Raw genomic sequence first — 23,391 nt, 5'->3', positions numbered from 1 at the left:
GTCCATGTCAATCATGGAGCAGTTCTGTGGCTCTCGCTTGCTCCGTCACAGGGATTGTCTACGCCGGCTAGCTTATCCCCTTCAGGTGACCGGAGGGAGCCACGAGTGTGGCTGCCCCCAGCTCCTGTCTCAGAGCGCTGGGTGGCAGTGATTGCCTCGGCGTGGGTGACGAAGGCACGGCAAAGCCACGATGATCCAAAGCAAAGGAATAGGGAGCGGACACCTGTATGAGGTCTGCAGAGCTTTTATTCTCCCAAACCGGGACAGTGACAGATGTCCAACAACCTGGGGTCTGACAGGGGGTTATAAAGGGTGTGGGCGTGAGGGGGATGAACACAGAACAGCCAACAGGAAAGGATTACATCACTGCAGGGGGCCAATGAGGAGAATTTAGGGAGGGGAAAGGCTTCCAGGGACCAATACTGACAAGAACAGGGATGATTGACATTGAACTTTCTAGAAGAAAATGGGGGTGGTTTCAGGGATTGACAGGTAAAGAGGGCAGTACCACATGGACTGACAGGGATATTTCTAGATACTGAGGGAGATTGACAACCCTGTGGCAGGAAAACTTTTGTGGCCAGCAGATAGGGAAAGACCATTCTAGGGAGGAATAGGGGACACATGGAACATACCAACATAACCTATCTAACAATTAATTTCTAACTTAATCACCAAAACCCTTATAAACCCTTGTGAAACTACCACGCCACCACATCTCCCCCTTTTTTATTTTTTAAATTTGAGGGGACGCTGGAGGTAGGTTTAAACTTCTGTTCCCGCCTGCCGGTCTCCCTCCCACCATTCTTCTTCTGTGGAGACTGCGGCGGCGACTACAATTTTTGGAGTTTTAGTTCTAGTCGAGGTCGTGGCGGAGGTGATGACGCGTTTAAGGATTCCAAATGATAGGGAGACTAAGAAAATTATTATAATAAGGTAGGCAATGTCCTTGATAATGGAAATCATCCACCCTGATAAATTCCAGTTTTTAAACATGTCTCTAAACCAGTCTTCATTTTCTTGTTGTACTGTCCCAATTAAGCTCTTCATCTCCTTGATGGATGCGTGGACGCTTTGGCTCTTAGATGACAAATTAAAGCAGCACAACCCCTCAAAATCTTGGCACCCATGCCCATGAGCCAGCAGTAGAAAATCAATGGCTGCCCGATTTTGCAGGGTAGCCTTCCGGGTTATTTCTTCGTCTTCTAGGAGGTTACTTAAGGCTGTCGATGTCAAATTTGCCTGCTTCGTAACCCAACACTCTAAATTGCCCAATTCACTCAATGCTTTGGCTGCTGCCACCCACGGCAAAAACACGGAGACAGCAATCCTTTTAGATTTGGCCCAATGATAAATCTCGGCGTCACAATGTTCGTCGAATTGGCTTGCACTCCGTTTCGAAATTTTAGTTACCCTTTTGGCATGCCGAATTGGAATTTGGGTCATGTTGGGAGAAGCCAGGGAAAGACGCCCCAGAGTGCAGGGACCTCCGAGGAGACGAGAGGGGATTTCAGGATATGCCCTATCTCCGCAGATTAGGAACATTCCCTTTTCCAATTTTCGTGCATATGAGTCATCAGTTGAAGGAGCCCCCATCTTAATAACAAACTGGCACCATTGTTTTGCTTGAAATTCGATCTTATGTTGTTTTACATCTTCATATAAGTCCCTACGAGAGCTGGGCTCATATTCAAAGTGTATGCAGTACATTGCTTTTGCAGAACCTAATAGTTCAAATTCTTGAGGCTCCGCATACTCTTCCGTATAGGGAAGATCGTACACCCACTTCCTCCAGAGTTGTAAGGGATTGGTAATGGGCGTTTTGGCAGTATTGACGACTCCCCAATACCTAAAGATCTCAACCCATTTATTCGGAGGGTTTTCATTGTTAATCTGATTTTGGATGGTGCGCAGCGAGGTGGGATACTCCTCCAACTTAAATGGAATCCCCACCAGGCAGGTGGACATGGGATTCTCTGCTGCGGACGAAGAGAGACAAATATGATCTTGTTTGAGGGCATGGGCTAAGGTTACCCATACATTCTTCCGGGGTTGTGGAACGACCCACGCGTCCGAGGACTGGAATAGAGTCAGAGGGTAGAGCCAAAGAAAGACCAAAAGTCCGAAGGGTAACATAATTGTTGCCTGAGGGGAGAGAAGAGAAACATAACACATTAATGCATAAGAAAATAATTTCGCCTGCTGACCATCTGGGAAGGCTGAAAAAAGGTTAGGGAACTCTTCCCCCCTTGCGGCGCCTTCGGTTGGATGCAACACTATCATCGGTGGGGTCTTCCATCGTGTTGGGGGAATCACTCTGTATCTGTTTTTCTTGTTGTGTTGATGTGTATGGTTTGACCCATTTTTTGGGGACCCATTTGACACCTGAGGGCGTGGACACGCAGGCGTATCCACGTCCCCATGTGACCAGTTGGAACGGACCCTGGATTTCTCCAGAGTCTGGATCCCTTACCAGCACCGGAGGCCGTTCTTCTGGCCTCAGGTGATCACTTCTCCCAAAATGTCTTAGGATTGGTGGATCTGGCCTGTCGAAGGAACAATTGAGGAAATTGATGGTAAAGAGGGCCTTGCAGAGCCTAAGTTGTGGTGATAGCATCTTGGTATCTCCCCGCTGGCGCTGGAGGACTTTCTTCAAAGTCTGATGTGTTCTCTCTACCACAGCTTGGCCGGTGGGGGAGTATGCAATCCCTGTCCGATGTTGAATTCCCCACTCTTGTAAAAACTCACTGAACGCCTTAGAAGTATAAGTAGGGCCGTTGTCGGTCTTAATGGTATTAGGGACCCCCAAGACTGCAAATGCCTGCATAAGATGGTTCTTGGCATACGCAGTTTTCTGCCCTCTGTGGGCTGAGGCGAAGACTGCACCAGAGAAAGTGTCCACTGACACATGTACATGCTGGTACCTTCCAAACTCTTTTACATGTGTTATGTCAGTCTGCCACACTTCACAACTGCGGAGTCCCCTAGGGTTCACTCCGGAAACCACCGTTGGAAGTGAGGACTCCTGGCAGTTGGGGCAATTGGCCACAATTGCTCTGGCCTGGTCTCGCCGCAGGTGGAATTGGCGGACCAGACCCGGAGCATTTTGGTGGAACAACTGATGGCTCAGCTTGGCCTGTTCGACGATGTTGGGCCGACCAGCCAGCTGTAAAGGGGCGGCCAGAGCATCCGCCTTGCGATTGCCCTCAGCAATGAAGCCAGGGAGGTCGGTGTGCGATCTCACGTGCATCACGAAAAAGGGTTGCTCTCGGTGGGAAACTAGGTAAATTAATTTCGAGAGCAAGCCGAAGATCACAGGGTTTGAGACTTCCTTGAGCACTGCATGCTCAGCCCTGGACACCACACCTGCAACATATGCTGAATCAGTAACAATGTTGATGGGTTCTGGGAATTTTTCGAAGGCCCTGACGACTGCGTCCAACTCAGCAACTTGTGGAGAGCCCTCCACAACCTTAACATCGGCTTCCCACTGCTGAGTTTGAGGGTCTTTCCAAGTCATTACTGACTTGTGCGATCCTCCGGACGCGTCTGTGAAAATTGTCAGTCCCTCTAGGGGCTTTTCGCTTTGAATGCTTTTTGGAATTAGGTCGAATTGTGTTTCAAATAATTTGTGTCCTGGATGATTAATTAGAATTTGTCCGGTGTAACTGTCCAGAGCGAATTGTAAACATTCATTGGTATGAAGCAAATGCTCAAGGGTTTCCTTAGTTAATTTCCCCGTCGATGTTTTAATGGGAAGGTGTATGCACGTAAAATCACACCCCGCCAACACTCTCAGGCGAGCCCTGGCCCGCATAATCAGCTGAGCCATCAGCTCCTGCGGAGTTGTAATGCTCTTGGACATTTGGTGACCAAGGAACACCCACTCTATTATCAAGAGAGGGTCCCGTTGGTCTTTGTCCCATTGAAAAATGAGCCCGTGAAGGTGTGGCAGTTTTCCTAGAACAATAAATCTGAATGTGAGGTCTTCACGACAGCGATGGGCTTGTCTGCCCACTATGGTGGACTGAACTTTCTCTAATGCGGTCCTGGCCTCCTGGGTCAGCGCCCTCGGGGAATCTAGGTCTTCCCTCCCCTTCAATAAGTTGAAGAGAGGGGACAGGTCCCCCGTGGTGAGCCCCAGCCAGGGCCTGATCCAGTTCAAGGACCCACAGAGCTGGTGGAGGTCACGTAAGGTGTTTGGGTTATCACTAATGATAATTTTTTGAGGTGTTATGGTTCTCTTACTGATTTCTAGGCCCAGATACTTCCAAGGCGGCAGCCGTTGTACCTTTTCTTTTTGAAGCTCAAATCCGGCCACCGACAAGGCTGTGATAGTGTCCTCCAGTGCTTCTGCAAGTACGTTGTCACTGCGGGCACAAACAAGGACATCATCCATGTAGTGGTATATGATACAATTTTCCCACTTGGCGCGCACCGAGGACAGAACTTTGGCGACATACCACTGGCAGATGGTAGGGCTGTTCTTCATCCCTTGCGGGAGAACTCGCCAGTGGTAGCGCTTCATGGGAGCTTCTCGGTTGATGGAAGGCACCGAGAAAGCAAAACGTGGCGCGTCAGCTGGGTGTAAGGGAATATGGAAGAAACAATCTTTTATGTCTAAAATTGCCAATTTCCAATTTTGGGGGAGCATAGATGGGGATGGCATCCCTGGCTGGAGAGACCCCATGTCCTCGATGACATTATTGATTTTTCTCAGATCGTGAAGGAGGCGCCACTTGTCTTTCCCCGGCTTCTTGATAATGAAGACTGGAGAATTCCAAGGGCTATTAGTCTCGACAATGTGGCCTTTGGCCAGTTCCTCCTCCACGATGTGATTGAGCGCCTTTAATTTTTTCTTACTCAGCGGCCACTGCTCTACCCAGACAGGTGAATCTGTTAGCCAATTAAGTTTCTGGGTGAGGCGCTCTTCAGTGGCCGCTCCTAAAAATCCTGAGGGGCCGGCAGTTCCAATTTGGCCCCCCACTGGGACATGGCATCTCTCCCCCAGAGAGTAAACTTAGAATTTAACACGAATGGGCGTACAGAGGCTAATTGCCCATTCGGCCCCTTAATTTGTACTATGCTCTTTGACTGCCTTGCCAATTGCGTGCCCCCTACGCCTAGGACTGCGCTATCCACGTCCTGCAACTCCCATTGTGACGGCCACTTGTGTGGTGGAATGACCGTCACATCTGCTCCCGTGTCCATCATCCCCTGAAGTTGGATGGAATGCCCCTCGTTCTTAAGGCCACACCATACGAGGGGCTTCTCCTCTCCCAGAATTTCAGTGTAAAAAATTGAGAGGTCTAGGTCATCGCACAAAAACTGAGGCACTGGAATGGCCTGTGCAATGACCTGTCCCTCCGGCAGGAAGAGGGGGGGGTGGACACAGCGCGCCATGAGGTAGAAAGTCTTAGGATCCGATGTAAGGATTGCTGGAGGAATTTCCACCTCAAGCGGGGTGTGTTTGGTGTCCCCAATGACAAGGTACTTGCAGTTTAGAAGATCCTTGGCCCTCTGAGTCTCACAGTTGGTAATGCGGGGTAGAAGCTCTGGCGATGCAACGATGTAGTGCCAATCCTGATTGGAGAGATATACAGATTTCGTTATTTTAAGCAGGTAAGGTTCTACAGTGCTGTCTGTATAAACTTGGCTGCTGATACTTGGAATGATGGAATGGATTGCAGCCCTAGCAGTGATGTCCTGATTACCGTGACCTGCCCCATTTGTGTCCTCACGCGGGGTAGGTCCGCGCTCCCCCTTTAGTTTTTTTGATGCTGTTTGTCAGATTTCTCCTCCCCTGTGTTCCCCCGTTGAGGCGGTGCCCTTCCAATGAAGGGACATTGAGCTATAAAATGTCCTTCCTGTTGACAATGGAAGCATCTACGCGGCTTTGGTGGTGTAGGTTCTGGAGGTAATGCCGTCGAAGCTACTACTTTGTCTCGCGATTTTTTTGCTAGATCTTCTGCGAATAAAATGGCTTTTCGTGTGCACTCCTCAATCAGTTGTTCTAGCGCTGGCGGAGGCGATGCTGGAAGTGCCAAGATGACTCGTCGGCACGCCTCATTTGCATTGGTAGTAACAATCTCTCGGATTAGTTGATCCTGTGCTTCTTGACCTTCCACCCTTTTTTCTACAACTTCTTTTACTCGGTCCACAAAATCAGTAAAGGGCTCTGTAACAGATTGCTTAAGAGAAATGTAAGAAATAGCAGGTTCCTTGGATGGCATGCTGAGAAAGGCCCGCTCAGCAGCATCTTTGGAGAGATCTAATACTGGCCTCGGGATTCCTGCTGCTTGTTTCTGTGCTTGGCTCCAATCACCCTCACCAACAAGGTGGTCTAAGGTAATAGGATTTTGTTCTATGTCGGTTGCATACTCGGGGCTCTGCAAAATTTCTGGAAGGAGGTCACCTGCTAATCTCTTCCAGGTTCTTTCCCACATTTTATATTCAGAGGATGGGAGCAGGCAACTGAATAAACGCCTTAAATCTGCAGGGACCATGATATTTGAATTGAACGTTGCCTTTAAAATGCTCCGGAAAAATTCACTTTTGGATCCAAATTCTCGCTTAGTTTTGCAGAGATCCTTGATGCAATCGTACGAGAGGGGCTCCCATCTTGGGTGTTGCCCTCTTCCATTATACGTGACTGGGGCCAGGAACGGAAACTCGTTGTTATCATCAGCTTTCTGCCTTTTAGGCCCATTACTCCTAGCCCCCACGTTATCGTGGGAACCGGAAGTGAGGGCGTGGGAAACAGGAAGCTGGAGGGCAGGGTCCTGGAGGGCGGAGCCCTGACTCGAGGTGACGTGGCTCGAGGGTGGTACTGATGGTGTTCTGGGAAAAGGGGTGGGCGTAGATGACGTGGCCTCAAGGGGTGGTGCTGAGGGTGGAGCAGCATGAGAAATTGTGGGAGGGGCCTGACTGGCCGCCGCAAAGGAAGAGGAGGGGTCCGGAATAGGAAGGGAGGGGTAGGGAGGAAGGGGTAAAAATGGATTCTGGGGAGGAGAAGCACCCGCCACGAGGCGACAGCCATTTTGTGATGTTAGAGAGGGCGTTTCTACAGCGCCATTTTGTGGTGCTTCTCCAAAGGGACTAACATAGGGAGTAGGAGAGTCGAGGAAAGGATTTGGGGGAACAAAAACTCTTGGCAAACATTTAGGACTCGCAACTCGGTAAGAGGGACTAGGAGAAAGGGCAGGGACAGGATCTCCGACAGTGTGGCCAGCACTGCCAGAGCAAGGGTACCGGAGGGACCTGGGGGAGCCAGGGAGAAGGCGGCAGCTCTGTGGCTGCTGCAAACATTCTGCTCCCTGCGCCTGTTGCTGGCGGTCAGCTCCCCCCTGTATCTCCAGTCTAGGGGAAGCGGGAATCGGAGAATGCGGTAGGGAAACAGACCTAGGGAGAACTGGGGACTTTGCAGATGGATTTTTCACCGCACTGTTATCCTTAACGACATCCCAAATGAACACAAACAGCTTCATATACCCATCTTTGACTGAGGGGTCACCCCTCCTGGCGCCGTCAGTTAATAGTAAACCAACATTTCTCCAAAATTCCCGATCTCTAACGCTCTCGACAGAAACAGTGGGAAAACGAAAGAATATCCATCTGACAAATTTTTTAACTAAATTTTTTGAAACACTTCTAATTCCCTCCCTCAACGAACATCCCTCCCTCAGGAGTCCCGCAACCTGGACATAAATCTCCCTTTGTTGTGTGGACAGCCTAACACCCATTCTGCCCACACAACCTAAAATTCCACCCACCTACTGCAGGAAATGTAAAACGTAAAAAATAGAAAGGGTCTAGAACGCCAGCGGCGGCAGTCTGCTCACGCTGTGCACAACGTGTCCCCTAACCTCGGGAGCGCAGCTGCCAACCTAAGGAGCCCCCCCCCGGTACCAAGGAGACTCACCAAAAACCGCCGACGCCTAGAAAGAAAGCTGCAGTAGGGGTCCTTGGATCCGGAGGCGTCCTCCCTGGTGCTGGAAGGATTGTGCTTCCTTCCCCTGGGAGCACCACCGGACAAAAATCGGCGTGCTCACACAGGGGCGATGGTGCTGCCAAACTGTAAAATCCCTGGGCCGATGCCCAAAGGCAACAGTCTTTTCGTGAGGCTAGCTCACGTGGAGTCCGACGTTCCTCGACGGTGTCCACGCTCTGGAAAAGCCGCACGTTGGCGCGCCACCTGTGGCTCTCGCTTGCTCCGTCACAGGGATTGTCTACGCCGGCTAGCTTATCCCCTTCAGGTGACCGGAGGGAGCCACGAGTGTGGCTGCCCCCAGCTCCTGTCTCAGAGCGCTGGGTGGCAGTGATTGCCTCGGCGTGGGTGACGAAGGCACGGCAAAGCCACGATGATCCAAAGCAAAGGAATAGGGAGCGGACACCTGTATGAGGTCTGCAGAGCTTTTATTCTCCCAAACCGGGACAGTGACAGATGTCCAACAACCTGGGGTCTGACAGGGGGTTATAAAGGGTGTGGGCGTGAGGGGGATGAACACAGAACAGCCAACAGGAAAGGATTACATCACTGCAGGGGGCCAATGAGGAGAATTTAGGGAGGGGAAAGGCTTCCAGGGACCAATACTGACAAGAACAGGGATGATTGACATTGAACTTTCTAGAAGAAAATGGGGGTGGTTTCAGGGATTGACAGGTAAAGAGGGCAGTACCACATGGACTGACAGGGATATTTCTAGATACTGAGGGAGATTGACAACCCTGTGGCAGGAAAACTTTTGTGGCCAGCAGATAGGGAAAGACCATTCTAGGGAGGAATAGGGGACACATGGAACATACCAACATAACCTATCTAACAATTAATTTCTAACTTAATCACCAAAACCCTTATAAACCCTTGTGAAACTACCACGCCACCACACAGTTCTATCTTTCTCTTTCAGATTCTTCTCAGCATGACTCCTCAGAAGCAAGTGAGGTTTCTGAGGCTGAGCTCTCTAGTGAAGGTCAGTACCCCACATCTGTGATTTCAGTTGGCTGCTTTTTTTCCTATCTAAATTGTATTTAGTTGAGTGTAGTTTGGATTGTGTACTGCTTGGTAAACAAAACTGGTACAAATGTATTAGGAAACCACAATATGCTGAAGCATATTGGACTTGCTGGGCTGCTTTTGAAATGATGCCTGACAGCAATTTGTATCTTTTGTGACTTCTTCGAGTGCTGGTAATGAAAAATAGTCATTGAACGGACAAAATGTTACAAGATTCCTTCTTTCTGGAGAGCACATTGCTTTATAAACATGCTGTAGTTATATGTAACATTTGTAGTTAACAAATGCTTCTGGGCAGAATGGTACCAGAACACAAAGGCAGAGTTGCAGGTGGCAATTGGAGCCTCAAGGTGTCTGTCTAATATTGGTAACTCTGAGACCCAAACCTTTGCACTGACCAGGTCCCTTTGTCATTGAAATGGCTCTAAAGCTGCAGAGCAGTGTCCCTGCTGTCCTCATGCTAGGATGTTGGTAGGAGGTGAGCTGTGTTTCTTGTATTTGTGAATGGGTGTCCTGTAAGTGCTTTAAAACACTGCTGAGATTGGCTTATTCAGTGCTTGCTTGTGGAATTCGATTAGGAGCAGCCAATCAGCAATTTAGAAAGTAGGCAGGGCATTTGGGAGAAAGTGGGCACTTTTTGCTTTACATTCACCATATTAGAATGCAACATGGTAATAACTCCAATGTTACTCAACAGAATAATGTATATGAGAAGAGTCATTAAGTTCTGCTTAATGACTTAAAGACCTTCAGCACAAAAGTAAAAGTGCACTGTGGAGGTTTTCTGTGAAAGAGTGTAAGTGAACTGTATAGGTACAATATTTGTCAATATATGATAGTCTTCTTGCTAAGTATACATAGGTATTCTTGCTTGGTGGCATGGGTACATGCTTTTCTGAGTGTGAAATTAGTTTTCTTTGTCTGGTCTAACCATTTGTTCTCTCTGAGTTTGGAGGTATTTTTAATTGGGCAGTCTATAAAGGTCGTTAGGTTAAGGAAGATGAGGATGGATTGGGAATTGACAGGCTTAATAGCAGCTCTGTGACACTTTGCTAATTTTGCTATTCTCCTGCCTCTCCACTTGTGTATGTTTAAGTCAGAGTTGACCAGTTTGATGTAATTCTTTAGCACACATTGATTTTACACAGGTTTAAATGTGGTTTTAGAACATTTGAGCTCTTCAAGACAAAACATAGGTACTGTCTTTTGAGCTCTACTATAGAATATTACTTCCAGTTAGATAACAAAGGTAGTCCCTATCTGCACAATTTATTCTGTAATTGCTTTCTCTTGTGCATGGTCGTTTTCCCATCATGTGATGCCCATTCCTGTTGCAGAAGCCAATGTTGTTTTTAGAAAGTCTAGAAGCAGGTTTTTTTTTTTTTTTTTTCTGTCTTGTGCTTTGCACAAGCCCTTTTGAAGGAACAAGTTGTTCCTTCACAGGTAAAATCCGGAGCTTTCTGAAGTTACTCATGTAAGTAATTTATTGCAAAATGTGTTGCCCTGCTAAGCAGAGTTGCTTATTTCTGGTTTAGTTTTGAAATTCAAAGCAGTTCCAGTGCTGCAGACAAGTTTCCTGTACCAAAACCCTGTGATTTTCTTTTTGTCTGTTTAAGATAATGATGATGACTATTTACCCCATGAGAGGAGACAGAGGAGCCCCAAGTCAGCTAACAGCTCAGGCGATAGTGGGAGAAGCAAAGGAACACAGTTCAATTTTGGTAAGATTAAAATTCGAGATTATTTTATTTCACTGCTTTGTTTTATGAAAAGGTTTTGGGTCATTTTGTACTGTAGGAGTGAGACATGTTAGTGCAAGCCTTCAATGAAGAGCCCTGGGTTATGTGTAGGTGAATTGCAGCAGTATAATCAGCATTGTAGGCTTCCGCTATTGTATTTTGTTATTTGACATGACAATGTAATTGGACGCACAGGTTTGGATTTGGATAAACTTACTTTTTACAGTTATATTTTCTTTCAGAACTAGGATTTCTGTGAGTATTTTGCAATACCAGGACTTGGAGAACTAATGGATTAAAGTAGAGTATGGTAGATGCTTCTGGATCCATGTAGTTGTACAGATTTCTACCAAAACAGCTTCATCTACTTTGTATAAGCTTTATCAAGCTTTTCAACACTCAAATCTAGATGACTATCAACAGTACCTATAAACTGCCTTTATCCCTGGACTCAGGAAGAGCTGATGACTGAGCCATCAAAGAGAGAAATAATTTTTGGAAGTTACTTTAACCTAGTTTTTGTTGTGTTTCTTTGAACTTCATTTAATATACATCTTTCAGAAGTAATCTTTAACATTTTATTCTGTGCTTTTCTGGTTTTTTTTTTTATAATGCATCCATACATTTTAAACTGTAGTCTGTACTGTACTCAGCAGGCACTTGTTTGCAAGTAAATGTCCACAGTTCATATTTCATTTAGTGGTAACACAGATTTTACAAGATGTTCTCCGCTTTGTTTGTAGTCTGACATGGCCTCCTGTTTTCTTTGCAGACCGATGGAATTCGCGAATTACAGACTTGAGAACCGAAGTTGAAGAGCTGTTTGAAAAGAAATATGGTTTGTGTCACACACCTTTCCAAGCCATTGCCTGTAGTCCTTTGTCACAGCAAGTTACAGACTGCTCTTTGGCATGCATCTTGTTCTTGGCTTCAGGAACACACCAGAGCTGACAGCACCAAAGGGCTAAATACTGTTAGAAGACATGAAATTGAGTAAAGTAGTTTTTTTTGATGAGCAGAGTAATTTCAAAATAGGATATCTGTGTTTGGCACCAAAGTGTGAAACTTGAATTTATTTTTTAGTTGTGCTCAGTCTCCTGGAGCACCTGCATCCTCATGTATCTTGGGCACCCACATTTGAGAGAGCTGTCCTTTCCTCTGCAATTACACTGAGACTTCGAAAGAATCTTTAGAGTGACACTGAAGAGAGGCTGCCACTCACTGGTTGCTCATTTCTGATGATGATTGTTTTACAGTGAAGCAAAATTATATATCCTAATTGGTCTTGGAAAGAAAAAGCAGCATATGTATTAGACTTTGGAATTTGTCTCCAAATGCTGCACCTAGATATGTTTTGTGTCCACATATCACAAAGTACAACAGCATCAGCAAAGATGTAAAAATAAATGCTGATGTGCCTCTGCCATGAAAAGTGGAAGTACTTTCAGTATAGACCTTTTGATTTCTAGTTACTACATGTTTGGGATGTGACTATCTGACATTTAAACAGCCCACTGAAAACAACTTGCACCAAGGTAGTACAGCTCAGAATCTGATTGACTGTATTTTAATTTCTCTAGAAAGGGGCATAATTCTTAGTGAATTGCTTTAATTTTGATTTTGATGTTTGCATATAGCAAAATTGGTTGAAGAAAATTAAGTTGGTTTAACAAAATTTAAGAGGTAGTCTTAGTGAATTGCTTTAATTTTGATTTTGATGTTTGCACATAGCAAAGTTGGTTGAAGAAAATTAAGTTGGTTTAACACAATTTAAGAGGTAGACACCATGGAATGAATTGCATCCCATTATGTTATTAACCAATCCTTTTCCAGCAATACTAAACTTAAGTAGGTGTAAGTGAAAAAATAACAGCAATGGGCAAAAAGTAAGAGTAAATAATCATTAAATACAAAATTGCTAAATGTCTGGAAGTCCATGGCAACAATGGGAAATCTGGAATGGTGGGGTATGCCCCCCCTTCCCAAGTTGCTAGTTACTTGCTTTTCATTTGTTTCAAAGATTTCATTAGGAGGGTCATGCTTTTTTCAACAGTGTTAGAAGTGTATTTTTTATTTCATTAGTGGTTATTTGGATTTCTAAAATACACAGAAACTTTAGGAATTCACTGAAAAGCAGGGATGTCTGCCCCTGCTCCAAGGCATTAATGACTTGTAAGCCAATAGGAGTAACAAATAGTAACAGAGATACTGAACTGAAACATGCTTGGTTTATTATAAAATCTAAGTAACTTCATCTTTCAAAATGCTCTATTAAGCAAAACCGAAATGGTGAGAATCTTCACTCTAACAGGTGCGGTCACTGTTATTAAATGTTTACATGAAGTGGTAAGAGGATAATCTGCATATGTTTGCAGGCCTGCAGCTTGTTTACTGTGAATCAAAGTGATTTTGCTATTAAATAAAGTTCCTCACAACATGAATGCTTGAATGTTTAAATGTGCTGAGGGGTTATTGCCTGTATGTTAATTATAATGTTCATCAGAGTGATATCAAGCAGGTAATTGAGTAGAGCCACAAGCTAGCCTAATGTTTGTATTCTCCTTTTTCATTAAAGCTGAAGCTATAAAAGCAAAGGGCCCAGTGTCTATTCCATACACAAACTTCCTTTCACACCCAGAAGATTTATACGTGGAAGGGCTGCCAGATGGGATTCCCTTCCGGCGCCCAGCCACGTACGGCATTCCCCGGCTGGAGAGGATACTGCTGGCAAAGGACCGGATCCAGTTTGTCATTAAAAAGTAAGCAGTTACATTTTTGTCTCTACATCACTCATTGTTTTCTGCTGATTCCACTTTGCTTCATTTTTCTTCGCGGAATTCCAAACTGGTTTCTACTGGCATATAAATTTATGGTACTAAGGAGTAGTTTTTAGTTATGTTCACTTTGATTTATTTAGATTATCAGACCAGTGGACCACTCAGAGTGGTGGTGGAGAGATCTCTGGACAGATCTCTTCAAAATTATGGACTTCTTGCCAGGGGCAGACCAGTACCAGTTTGTACTGGTCAGCTCTCTGCAACTTCAATACATGTTGAAAGCCATTGATTTTAGGATGTTTGATCCTATTTGAGATTCCTGGCCTAATTTCAGTTTATGCTTTTTTTAAAAATTTGCTGGAATGTTGTATCAAGGTATCTATGGCTGTATTTGTATAAAGCATTTCCCAGGGTAAGCTTGAGGACAGCACATAGCTGCTGGTTCCTGTGGTTCAGGTGTCCTTGGTGTGTCTGGAGGTGGATCAGGTAGTGTACATGAAGGAGATCTCAGAGGGAGACTGATTGAAGTTTAAATGAAGCTTCAGTGAGTAACAGCTGATGTCTTCCTGTGTTCAGTGGTGGGCCTAGTCCAAGAGTTTTTGGAATGGATAGGAATCTGCTGATTGCAATGGTCAGGCTCAGAACTGGGGGTAGTGGCAGCCCCTGCCTCTTTGCATGCTGCCTTTACCAGGGGTGCTAGTTGCTTACATTTGAGAGGAACATGGTAAGTTTCTATCATCCTAATTATTGCAAATAACTAGAAAAGGAAGAAGTGTAGGTCTACCTTGTGTCTCATTTAAAATCAGATACCATACATAGACCTAATTATTTATGCAATGCTGGCATTCACTTTTGTCAAATATCTCTTAGTTGTCTACAGAAATGAATTTTTGGTGTTCATTGATTTTTAAATATGTAACCAGAGCAGCTGAAAATCTAGTTTGGCTGTATGAGAAACACCAAATTGTTTAATTTTTTGTTTGTTCAACTGTGGATAAAATTAGATATATTTTGGAAACTTTACTCTTTTAGAGATTAAATTTTGAATTTTTATCTTTATTTCTGATTAAGTGTATCTCACAACTCAGAGGTAAGTTTAACGGAAGCTGTTTGTCACCATGAAATGGGTAGATACCCATAGTCATCAGATATGGGTATTGGGCATGAAAAATGTTTTGTCAGTAGGGTTCCAGTCAGCTCATAGAATACTTCAGTGTTACTTCGAATTTAGTGGTGGGGATCATGATGTCCCCTGGGAGGTGTTTTGGTTTTGATCCTTCAGTAAGTAGTAACTTGAGGCTGTAGCTGGAGGCTAGTTTCTCAGCTGTTTGCTGTCACTGGTGAAACATGCACCTTAAATCTTTCAGGCCTGAACTTCTGAATTCGACAGAGGCTCCAGAGGCCAATACAGTTTCAACAGGTAGGTTTACAAATGTGTGAGTGGTACAAGCACAGTGTGATATTCCTATTTGTCCCATATACTCATAGTCTTCTGTTGTAAAAAGTATATCAAAGACTGTATTAAAGTGAATATTAAGGATCTAAATTAAATAAAGCAGGCATACCATAAAGATGTCTATTTAACGTATGTGCAGGAAGCTTTTCCTGAAGTACAAGTTAACTTAGTGTATTGAGTCTTAATAATCTACTGTACCTTCAAGCACAAAATTTAACTACAAAAATAGTAGGTAGGCTAGTAACAGAGTTTTAACTAGACTCTTATGTGGCTTTTAAAATTAGCCTTTTTTCTGTTGTTTTAATAATTTTTGATACAGTTGTATTGATTATGAAGGCAAAACAAGTACATTGCTCAACTCATAAAACCCCTGTAGCTAAGAAAACCAGTGTTAACCAATTTCTATGGCACAGGGTTCTGAACAGTTGCTTATATGGCTTGTCATCACTTGCTATCACTTGATAGAGATACGTGTGACCTCTGCATTGTCTCTAATAAGAGAAGAGAGCATCCCTGGGAGCTGTCAATAACATCTCAGAGAACGCAGGAGACAGGAGCTGTCTGAGCCTCCTTTCCTGCAGTTTTCTTCCTGTTTGGATTCCCCCTTTCCCAGTAACTTGTTATCTCCTCTGCTGCTCCCTGTGTCTGCTGCCATCTCAGGCGACAGAGCTATGGAGCCCCTGCTCTTTCAGCTCCTTGTGGCTCCATGTCCAACTCCTGCTCTGTCCATAGGCCCTGATAGCTTGTGTCCCCAGCAGGAAAGGAATGGGATGAGCATGGAACTTGTATTTTGGCTGGCAGAGGAAAAGTTGATTTTCATTTGCATTTCTGTGGGAAGCAAGCTGGTCCAGGAGGGTTTTGTAGAATGGCCTCAGTCCTGAGACACTGAGAAGATGGATACTGGCTGCAGGACAGAGCAGCTGGATCTCAGGAATGGCTGGAGAAATGTCAGCTGGTGCTTATGCTGATAGCCCAGTCTGGTGCAAGTATGGAACACAAGTCATTGCTTTTGCACTCTGACTAAACCCATGTTGTGGCAGCTGGCCAATGGCTTCTCTGAGACTGGGAAGCTTCACTTGTTGGTCACAAAGACATGCATATTCAGGAGCAAAAAGGGATTTGTATTATATATGCTTTAATCCTTTAAAAGAAATTTTTCATGCCATACACATACCTGATTCTGCACTGACTATCAATACATTCTTCAGGAAATGAAACTATTGAAAAACTCCGAGTGGAATCTGCAGTTTGGAGATGGATGATGAAAGTATTGCAGTTCTTCAGGCCAATACACTGTGTGTATTTTGTAGCAAGAGTGATGTCACTGGTTCAGTGGAGTTCTGTCAGTTTTAATATTCTATCATTATTTTATGATTTTTTTTTCTAGTTTCACATTGAATCCATACTTCTTGCACAAAGCATTTATGTGTTACCTGAAAATGCAGGATGATTATGCATTGTATAAACTGAACAACTGAAAATGTAACTAATATAATTAAGGAATGTTGGTTTTGTTCTGTGTCAGTCTCATATACAGTGAAAGAGGACTGGCATTCCAGAGTCACCAAACTGAGAATGACAGTAGATCAACTTTTCTGTAAATTGTATGGTAAGTAGAGTATTATTATCTTCTTTTCTGAATGGCTTTATATTTCTTGAAGGTTGCTTTCATTCCTTCCTTTGAACGTCTGTGTGAATGAGACCTTTGTTCAGATTGTTTTTCCAAGTATTTAAAATTCTGGAAGTTCAGTGAAAAAGAATGTTGTAGTTTACTGCTTATACAAGGCAAATTCATAGTTTAAAAAGAATTTTAGGTCTTACATATACAGCTCTTCTGATTGTTCTTGATTCCTTCCTGTTTGGGTTTTTCCCTTTGGTGGTGAATAAAACATCAGTTTACTTACATCCACTGCAATATCATCATAATTAGTATTACAACATTTTTGGGTTAATTTTTATGTTCTGTCCAATATGAAAAAACAGTCAACTTTGTAAGACCTAGAATAAACTTTTTCATGATACTCTATAACAGATTGCCAACTTTGGATAAAACGAATGTATTATGCCCCAGTAAGCAGTCCAGTCTGGTATTGTGACTGCCCAACAGCAGCATCATACAATATGGCAAATTTTTTACATTTTTTATGTGCAGAGACTTGTGTTTTGTTGGATTTAGATGTCCTGCATTGTTCCACATTTTAAGAACACAATTGTTTTTAAATTGTACATGAATTTAAATTAGGCTACAGCCTGAGGAATTGGTACCAGCTAGCTTTTAATGATTGGCCAATCTGTCCAGTTACTGAATGTATTTTGTTCCACCAGGCAAGGCTTTGGGCAGCAATGAGCCCAAAGCTGTTCCATACAAGAAATTTGAAGCTCATCCGACCGACCTCTATGTTGAAGGGCTGCCAGACAACATCTCATTTAAGAGTCCCTCCCGGTATGGAATCCCTTGCCTTGAACAAATAATTCAAATGGGCGACAGAATAAAATTTGTGATCAGAAGGTAAGTCTAAATATGGAGCTTTTTATAAAAAAGAGTCCAAACAAACACTCTCTGTATAATCAAGCACTTGGTTTCATTAAGTCATTAAGCATTTGGACTCTAGTTGTCAAACAGGCAAATTGAATATTCTGCATCATAAAGTGGGCATTTGCAATCCAGACAAATATTTCAGAATATGTTTTGCATATCTATTAGCATGTTGACATGTGTGAAAAACATAATGGAAAAATTCAAACTCTTCAATTCATGTCATAATGGGTAGTGGTATTTAATTTATAACAAGAATAAGCGGATTATTTGTGTCCTGTTTGCAGGCCAGAGCTGCTAAATCATTCTTCAAATGAAGTTATTCAGCCCAGGTCAAACCCTACAGGTAAGACAGGTGCTGTCTCCAAGTGGGAATGGAAGGATTTGATGGGGAAATGCATCTAGATGAATGCAGTATTTTTCAATAAGTAACCCATGTTTGATGAGTGTGCTGACATGCTCTTCATGAGGGTTGGAAGGAATAAACTGATCACTGTGAATGTGGATGGCTTCCTGGATTGTGAAATCCTGATGCAGTCCAAGCTGCCTTTGAATAACTAAGCTGGGTCACCTTCAGAGCCCCAGAGAGCTGGAGTTACTGTCCTGGCCTGAATCAAAGGTCTGGTATCCCTTGGGATTTCACTGGTGACCCTGAGCTCTTGCAGGTCTCTGTTGGTAAGAAATTGTAAGGACTTCTTGAAAGCCTTTAACAGGGAGAAGAATCAGTTTGGGATATATATCTGAATTCTTTGAGGTGTCTTGGTGCTTTCTTACTACAGGAACGTGCAATCCAGATCTCATTGGGTTTTTTAGGAGGCTGAATCTGCATGTAGTAAGAACACAAGGCAATATTTAGGGCTTCCTATGTTTTTAGCTTGCTGGAGGAAAAAAATAAAAAGAAGGGATATGATTTGATATGATTTAAAAATCCTGCAAGCGGTAGTCACCTTACATCATCACAATGTATTGTGGATTTTTTTTTTTTTTTATTTTAGGAAAAAACTCATATTCAGTAAGAGGGTAGTTAAATAGAAAAGGCTGTTTTTCTTGTGGAGCAAGAAAAGGCAGCATGCACCTTCTCTGCTGGGGCTCCTCCAGGGCTGCACGTGGGTCTGTGCCCCCATCCCTCCAGGGCTGCAGGGCACAGCTGCCTCTCCATGGGCTGCGCCAGGGGCTGCAGGGGAATCTTGGCCTCAGTACCTGGAGCAGTTCCTCTCCCTTGTTCTCCACTGATCTTGGTGTCTGCACAGTTGTTCTTCTCACATGTTCTCACCCTGCTTTTCTCTGGCAGCAGCTACCACTGTGCCACTTTTTTGTTCTTAAATCTTCTATCACAGAGGCATTACCACCATTTCTAATTGGCCCAGCCTTGATCAGTGGCTCGTCCATCTTTGGAGCCACCAAGGCATGGAAGAAGCTTCTGGCAGCTTCTCACAGAAGCCACCCCTGTAACCCCCCTGCTACCAAAAACCAGGCCATGCAAAACCCCTACAGTGCTGTTTGTTAGAAAAAAAAGGTGCTTTTTATTGGACATCATTTTCTTTCTTCTCTGTCTGAGTTCTAAATTGTCTGTGCTGGCTAGCACTCCTATAATTGGCTTTTATTTACAATAGAGAATAGAACTGAAGATGGTTTTTAAATACTAATCAAAATGTTTAGCAAAGCATTCTTTAAATCCTCATGTTCTAGCTTAATTAATTCCAGTTTTGTAAGAACCACTAAAATAGTTTCTTCCTGCATCTGAGGGCTCTGAAGAACAAGTTGTTCTGCTAGGGTCAGTGTTTGAAATTCATAACTACATTTAAATAGATTTTTCATTATGTAGAGGAAATTACGTGTATCATTTAAGCTGCTATTAATAATCATTACTCATTGTGTGTCCCTGTCTAATCAGATGTATTTGTATTATTGATTTTCATGTTCTTATGTTGAAAGAAGTATGCTCAAATGTACCTCTGTATCTAGAGCTGGGTGATTCTCTGACACCTATTTCTGATTTTCAGCGAGAGAAGATTGGAATTCCAAGATCACAAAGCTAAGAAAGCAAGTAGAAGATATATTTAGTAAGAAGTTTGGTAAGTTAAATGCTAAATGAACTGTTCTGTAATGCTGCTGCATTTTAAAGCTTCTCTGTTTACATGTTACAGTATGTACTTAAGCATCAGAAGTATACTAGGACAGATACGGAAATCCTCTTACCTATGTTTTACTTACTCCTTCCTATAACTGACATAAATGTTTTTATAACAGCATCCTAGGCCATAATTTTTCCAGGTGTGTGACAAGATGATTGCACAAAAGCTTTTGGATGAAAAGAAAGTTCTCAAAATAAAACATTAGGCACTGAAGGCCTATATTAGATATTATCTGTAACAAGATGGGCCAAGTTCCCATTTGTGGTTACTCCACAGAAAATAATAAGGAATTTGTCCAAATATATTTGAATATTTCTATTTTTTTCCAGGGGGCTTGTTAGCTTTGAGTAGCAGAGCTTCTGTAAGACAAGATTCTGAAAATCACTTGAGATAAAATTCCACCCATTTAAGTTTGTAATATATCATTTAATCTTCATTTGCAGCCAAAGCTCTGGGGCTTTCAGTTTCAGAGTCAGTGAAAGTTCCCTATTCTGTGTTTGAATCAAACCCTGAGTCCTTGGTCGTTGAAGGCTTGCCAGAAGGAGTCCCCTTCAGGAGTCCCACATGGTTTGGAATTCCACGCCTTGAAAGAATCATCCGTGGGAGTAGCAAAATCAAATTTGTTATTAAGAAGTAAGTTTGTGATCTAGTTATTTTATTTTTACCTCTAATTTTGAAGTTGTTTGACTTCATTCTCAGCAACTCTAGGCTTTAAATGGTACCTAAACTCTGCTTCCATGAAACACAAAGAATATTTTGCACATATGTTTTATCTCATACAAGGACATACACTTCTCATTCAATTTCTGTAGATGTTGAGATGTTGTGTGTTTCATGCATCAAGAATTGAGGGGGGAAAATGGTCTTGTACCTGGAAGCTGTGCTCCTTTTTTTTTTTTTTTTTTTATTTTCTGTATTTTTCTTTGCTTGAAATAAACCCAGAAGAAAATTGCAGAATAGAAAATACAGCTTTATATTTTCTAATTTTTTGTTGTTATAGTAGATGGAGAGTCATCCATGCTTCTAACAGAATTTCCTCACAGAGGGCTGATGTTATGTGAATTGGAACTCAATTGAATTCCAAGAAATTGGTAGCTTTTTCCTGTGTGACTTGTCTTGCAATTGATTGGATTTGTTCTGCTCAACTTCTAGGCCGGAGCTTATCATGTCCCATTTGCCTCTAAGACTGGCTAGTAAACTAAAGAAGAAAGGTAAACAATTAAATATTATTTGCTGCCATCCATTTGTAAATACTTTGTTTCTTCTGCTTCCCAGCAGACTGAGATATCTTTCCTGGTTGAAAAATACAGGTGTTGTAAATAAAAGTCATTATTTCAGATGATCTAGCATAGTAATCTCTGAATCTGCTATTATTTGAGAAAGACACTCAAACCATAAATATATCTGCTTTTTTACTTGGCTATTCTAGTACTGAAAATGGAATTTACTCAATTTTGACAAGTTTTTTCTCACTTTTAATGGCTTCAAATGTTTTTAGCTAAGAGCTGTGAACTGCTGTAAATAATAGTGGTGTTTTATAAGAAGGGAATAAAAGAATCTTTTGTAGAAAATTCAGATGTTAGTAATTTTGGGGGTTTTAGATAATAAAAAGTACCAAAACTCTCCTTCACACTTAGAAAAAATAGTCTTTTGTTCTGAATTAGTGGAAAATCTTAAGTGTATCTTTTTCAAGAGCACTAAACCTACTTCTCAAGATTGTGAGCATCACTTTATTGTTCAGGTTTTACTATGCAGACTCTACTTAGTTCAGTCTGTTAGAATTCTCAGAATTCAGCTGTTCTTTTGTTAGGTGTGCAAAATTTATGCTTTACACCTTGTGTTCTTTTGTTTTCCAGGAATTAGTCCAGAGAGTCCCAGAAGGTCACGAAGTTCTTCAGAAAATTCAAGTGTCCCAGAGATTGAAGTTACTATTGAAGACAGTAAGGAAGAAGAAATAAATATTCTTCTGATGTTCTTTTATTATAGTCTTCTATATTTTCTGTTTTTCTAAGCTTTCATAGTTCATAAGTAACATACACCTCACATAGCCAACTATTGAAGGCTCCAGCTGCACTTCAATGTAAAAATACCTTTCTTTTTAATTTCTGAAACAAACTGGATACTGTGTAGATGATGCTTAGGTAAAATGCTGTAGTTTGGCAGCTTGCTTGGCTCATTATTCCAAGCAGAGATGTGGGAACTGATGTAGTCCTGAGCAGAAAGAGCACAGATGTGGTCAGTAGCATTAAATGCTTAAATACAACTCTAGAATTCCTAAAGGTTTTTTTTTTTTTTTTTTCGTTCTACTCTTGATTCAGAATTGAAGATTTCTATGGTAATCAAGTTTGATGCATTGTTCTTCTTGTTTCTGCTCTCTGCATTATATATGTAATGTCTCTTCATAGGTCCTCAGAAAGAACAAAGTAATTCTGATGCCAGTGACTCCAATCCAAATTCTAAGCAACAAGGAAAAGAGTTTTCTTTTGGTAAGTGTTGGGGGAATTAGCATGGATGCATTCCTTTAATGTTGGTATGGAACACCTGGATTACATATCAGATATTTTGAGTTCGTGTTCTGATGTACAGTTAGAGAATGACTGAAGTCCTCACTTCTGTGTTAATTCAGTTCTTCATTATGTGGAATAATCTGCAGTAGAGAAATCCTGGATTATATGTGGAGTGTGCTGTACAAATGCAGCCCAGATCCATTAGATATTATTGATTCAGGTGCAGAGCCAGTTTTAGATTTTTGCTGGTGTGTTACTGCACAGTGCTGCAGACCCTTGAAGGACTTTTCTGGTGCAAAGTACCACCGAGTGCATACACCCAGCTGAAATGTGAATAAATTTCATAAGCTCTCCACAGATTTGAAATATTGACATTCCTGTGCAGAGGTGCCTAGGTGGGCTGTAGGGACCAGGAAGAATTTGAACTGACATTAGCAAGCCATGACCTGTCAGAGCTGATTATGCTTGATTGCCATGATTGACCTCTCTAGTTCTGGAAAATCAGTGAAGGAAAAGCTGGACATGACTGAAAGTCTAGTAGTTGTGTTTATGAATGTAGGCCAGAGCTTTTTGGCCATGGAGGCCCAGGCCTGTTAGTGCAGTGCTCTGCAACAGAAATCTCAGTATTAAAAGCAGGGTCAATTTGCAGTCCAGAAAATTTTTTCATTGTCAAGCAAGATGAGTGACTGTGTTCAAAGTAACTGTACATAGTTCTATGTCTCAGTGAACCTTTTATTCAGCATACTTACATTCTGAGTTTATTTGCTTATGTTTGTGTAGGAAGTTGCTGTTATTTGCTTTATCTTTTTTGTCCCCTATGCTATCTTTTTAGCTGTATGGTCAAAAAACCTATAAGAAAGGAATTATTTACTCCTACCAAGTCAATAAAGCATGAATGGGATACTGACTTGGCATGGGTGGTATTCATAATCAGAGTTGCATACAGTTTTCTTGGACTTTCCTGTTGCTGTTAGACCTAGGTGGTTTTTTTTTTATCTGCAACTTTTTTAAACTTTAGAGTGAGGTTTTAGTTTTGTAGACCAGCCATGGCCCACTTAGTGCAGCCACAAGTAAACTGGTTTAGTTATTGCTCTGATGGCTGTCAGAGAAAAAAATTGTTAAATTAAATGGACATTTAATCTCACCACTAAAGTAGGAACTGTGCTAGAGATTAAAGTTCTCAGGAGAGAAGAATGTGTTTCAGAGTTGTGTCATTGAAGATATG

At 42.5% G+C, this 23,391-nt stretch overlaps 1 protein-coding gene across 1 annotated transcript in view; it reads left to right on the top strand.

Annotated features, from left to right (window-relative positions):
- GTF2I (general transcription factor IIi) overlaps window positions 1-23,391 on the top strand; it is a 55,269-nt gene that overhangs the window by 18,549 nt on the left and 13,329 nt on the right. Inside the window, exons 12-24 of the mRNA XM_077787638.1 lie at window positions 8,910-8,972; window positions 10,633-10,737; window positions 11,528-11,593; window positions 13,331-13,514; window positions 14,900-14,952; window positions 16,514-16,597; window positions 17,314-17,497; window positions 17,812-17,870; window positions 19,528-19,599; window positions 20,103-20,292; window positions 20,812-20,870; window positions 21,516-21,599; window positions 22,065-22,145. Of these exons, the coding sequence (XP_077643764.1) occupies window positions 8,910-8,972; window positions 10,633-10,737; window positions 11,528-11,593; window positions 13,331-13,514; window positions 14,900-14,952; window positions 16,514-16,597; window positions 17,314-17,497; window positions 17,812-17,870; window positions 19,528-19,599; window positions 20,103-20,292; window positions 20,812-20,870; window positions 21,516-21,599; window positions 22,065-22,145 (1,284 nt within the window). The remainder of the gene's footprint in view (window positions 1-8,909; window positions 8,973-10,632; window positions 10,738-11,527; window positions 11,594-13,330; window positions 13,515-14,899; window positions 14,953-16,513; window positions 16,598-17,313; window positions 17,498-17,811; window positions 17,871-19,527; window positions 19,600-20,102; window positions 20,293-20,811; window positions 20,871-21,515; window positions 21,600-22,064; window positions 22,146-23,391) is intronic.

This window comes from Lonchura striata, chromosome 20 (genome assembly GCF_046129695.1).
Source record: "Lonchura striata isolate bLonStr1 chromosome 20, bLonStr1.mat, whole genome shotgun sequence".
Lineage (NCBI taxonomy): Eukaryota > Metazoa > Chordata > Aves > Passeriformes > Estrildidae > Lonchura > Lonchura striata.
This window is presented reverse-complemented; position numbering and strand designations above follow the sequence as displayed.